General features: G+C 37.2%; 1 protein-coding gene across 1 annotated transcript; it reads left to right on the top strand.

Annotated features, from left to right (window-relative positions):
• Positions 1–1,431: 1,431 nt before the first annotated feature.
• On the top strand, positions 1,432–3,011 carry LOC105270472 (uncharacterized; the record flags this gene model as incomplete). Its single annotated transcript, XM_011311422.1, is given in 2 exon segments — positions 1,432–1,680; positions 1,990–3,011. Coding segments are annotated over 2 exon segments (494 nt in total), but the record flags the coding sequence as incomplete, so codon positions are not given.

Genomic DNA, 3,011 nt, shown 5'->3' with positions numbered 1-3,011 from the left:
ACCCAATTTATTCTGTATCGTGCTGAAGTTGTATAAAATTTCACCTTCAACTTTGTTAATACCGCTGACCAAAAATACAGACATAGAGCTGGTGAAACCCCAACACATCTGTTATCCGGGTGTCTCCTGACGTACCTTGAGGCGTCCCTTGTATGGATTATTATCATTATCGATTGTTTTTCGAGGGACAAGCCTACCCTCGCCTGGTGAGGCCATCACAATATGCGGCGTTTCTTTTTTAACGATATTTAATTGCCGGGCTAGGACAGCTGAAATAATTTCCGGACAATATTTCCAGTTCCCCAGGGGATATTCGAAAAAGGGTATCACGTTTCGATAACTCGTTTCCCATTTTTCATTTCATATCGATTATTTTAATGACTCACCATTCCCTCCCTGTTTTTTTCATTAATTTAACTAGCTGTCAGTCTAAAATGGTAAATTCAATTAATTCCTCTATAATAATTAATAATATAATTTAATTACCACTTGAATGAATCATAAAAATGAAACGTGAATTGTCAAAGTAAAAATAACAAAAATGAAATTGCATTCGCGACGTCGTCAGGGACTTAATTACATTTCCAATTGGATGAATAGTGTCGTCGGCACGCGAGGGGGGGAATTTAATACTCTAGAATATTCATCAGCCGGGGGAAAAAAATATAAATGTTCGATGAGGCATTAATTTTCATGAGGAATGAAAGGCGTGGTTGATTGAGATAATCAGCTGATTACTCTCTGTACACTAGTTGAGTGGCCAATGGGTGATTAGGGTACGTAAGGGTGGAGGCGTTCGTTATGCCCTCGTGTACTTTATTCTCATTTTTTTTTTCGACCTCTTCAATCTCTCCCATGACTTCTCAGCTCTTTCTCCGGGGGTTCGTATAATAACGATATATATTCACGATCACAATCTCGTAATGAAATAGTGTACACTGGAGGAACACGCACCCATGGAAAATTACGATGATAAAAGTTGGAATATATGGGTGTGGCTTTTCGCGTATTTCATCGGAGTATATTTTTGTTCCTTGTAAAAGTCATTTCTATTTAATTTCACATGAATTTATCGAGGGAATAATAAGAATTACGAATTCTCCGAATTTTTTTTCACAAAAAAAAAATACGCGGGAGGGTAATTAAAATATTTTCTTGTAATCAAAGTAAATTCTTGTAATTTCATTGAAATTATCTTTTAACTGAAGAAAATTCCGGGAATCGCAGGTACGTGAAAATAATTGAAATAGGAATGCTGCCCCGCGATTTCGCGAGTTGTCACGTAATTTTTTCCAAACTTTTTCCACCGTTCGCATCGCAACTGAAATATCGGAAAAGTTGAGAGCAATTTTTCATGTATTTTCGAATTCAGTATTGATCGCTCATTGGTTCGACATAACATCCGGTTGTGCCCCTGTTTTGATTTTTCAGGAGAAGCTCTAGAATGTTACGAGTGCGTGTCACATGCCCTGGCCGATGACAGGTGCAAGGGTGATTTCATAACGCAAAAGGGTGACAAGGATGTGGTTAATTGTTCACAATCTGTACTGAATAAGTGGCACAACAAGATGATTCATAATACAGAGTTGTATGGTTTGGCTTCAGTCTTCGAAGTTGCACCGAGCACGTACCCATCGCCAGACCTGGAGCAATTCTCCTGCCTCAAGCTCGAACTCAAAGGTCCGAATTACTCATTGTAGTCACCGGAAATAACTATAAAAAATTATCGAGACTCAAAAAAGATCAATTCAACCCCAACCGACAAATTTATCAGACCCAACCCACCCCATAACTCCCGTAATTCCACAAAAAAAAAATATCACATACCAAATATTTAATTAAATTTCACGATTTCACCTATTCGGTAAAAATGTAATTCCATGCAGCAAATATTCATGGGTATAAATATTATCCCAGTGTACACAAATAAAAAATAGAAACGAGAGTCTTATAGATTAATTGTTAATTGTAATTTATAATCAATAATAGTGAACAACGAGGTGAAGACCATGAGGACCTGCCAGTCGAAAAAGACAGCGGTTCTGGATCCGTGCAAAAAGGTGGAGCAAGTTGCAATGAATATTCCTGAAAAAGCAATATCGGTGGAATTCTGCGGCCTCTGCAGCAAGGACAAGTGCAATGGCACAGGCACCACTTCATCCACCTATCTAGCGACCTTCCTCTCCCTCGTCGTCACCCTGAGTCTCATGAGCTATCTCCACCGAGCTGTCTAACAAATGCCCAAAAAAATATGACAGCACGAGGAAGTCTCGATATATAAAAAATAAGAAGAGCGCTATCTGCCCACTCGTTGACATCACACATCAAAGCTTCGTAATTATTAATTATCTCATAATTTTTATTTCACCATTTGACGAGATTAAATAGTGTCAATCGAATTACACACAATTACATAGAATATCTTCCTTCATCATGAGTTGGATTTTCCAATTGCCATAGTATTTGCGTATTTACGGGAAATATTCGCTGTCTTCAGTCATAAATTGGCAATGACGATACATAATCCTGCGAAGCAACAATCTAATTGTTTAACAAAGTAAATTTGGAGATATGTATTGGGAAGAATGAGAGAGTAGTTAGATGGAAAATTGATGGATTCAACTGACGATATTTATTGGGTTTCAATCATTTGAATTTTGTTGATGATAAGGGGTTTGTAATTATTTGAAGGTTGAAAATAATTATGAATACTTATGATTGATGATTTTTTCATTCAATGATGCCTGGAGTAAGGTAGGGTTTATACGTTTTTTTTTTATCGTAATGACGTAAGTTTGATTAATTTCCTAAGACGTTTACCATTTTTTATTACAAAAGGGAGAATATTTGGGAGTGAGTAGGGCGTAAGGGATTCGAACAATCTCGGAGCTAAAAATTTCTGTGAATTTCACCTAGTGGCCTGTAATTCATGTTTTTTATTCGATTAGTTATTCCACATAATTACGAATGAATTGCGTGCCTCGACGATGCCTAGACCGCCTAAAAAAAAA

Source organism: Fopius arisanus, unplaced genomic scaffold, assembly GCF_000806365.1.
Source record: "Fopius arisanus strain USDA-PBARC FA_bdor unplaced genomic scaffold, ASM80636v1 scaffold00088, whole genome shotgun sequence".
Classification (NCBI taxonomy): domain Eukaryota; kingdom Metazoa; phylum Arthropoda; class Insecta; order Hymenoptera; family Braconidae; genus Fopius; species Fopius arisanus.
The sequence above is the reverse complement of the archived record's forward strand: the minus strand, read 5'-3'. Positions and strand labels throughout refer to the sequence as shown.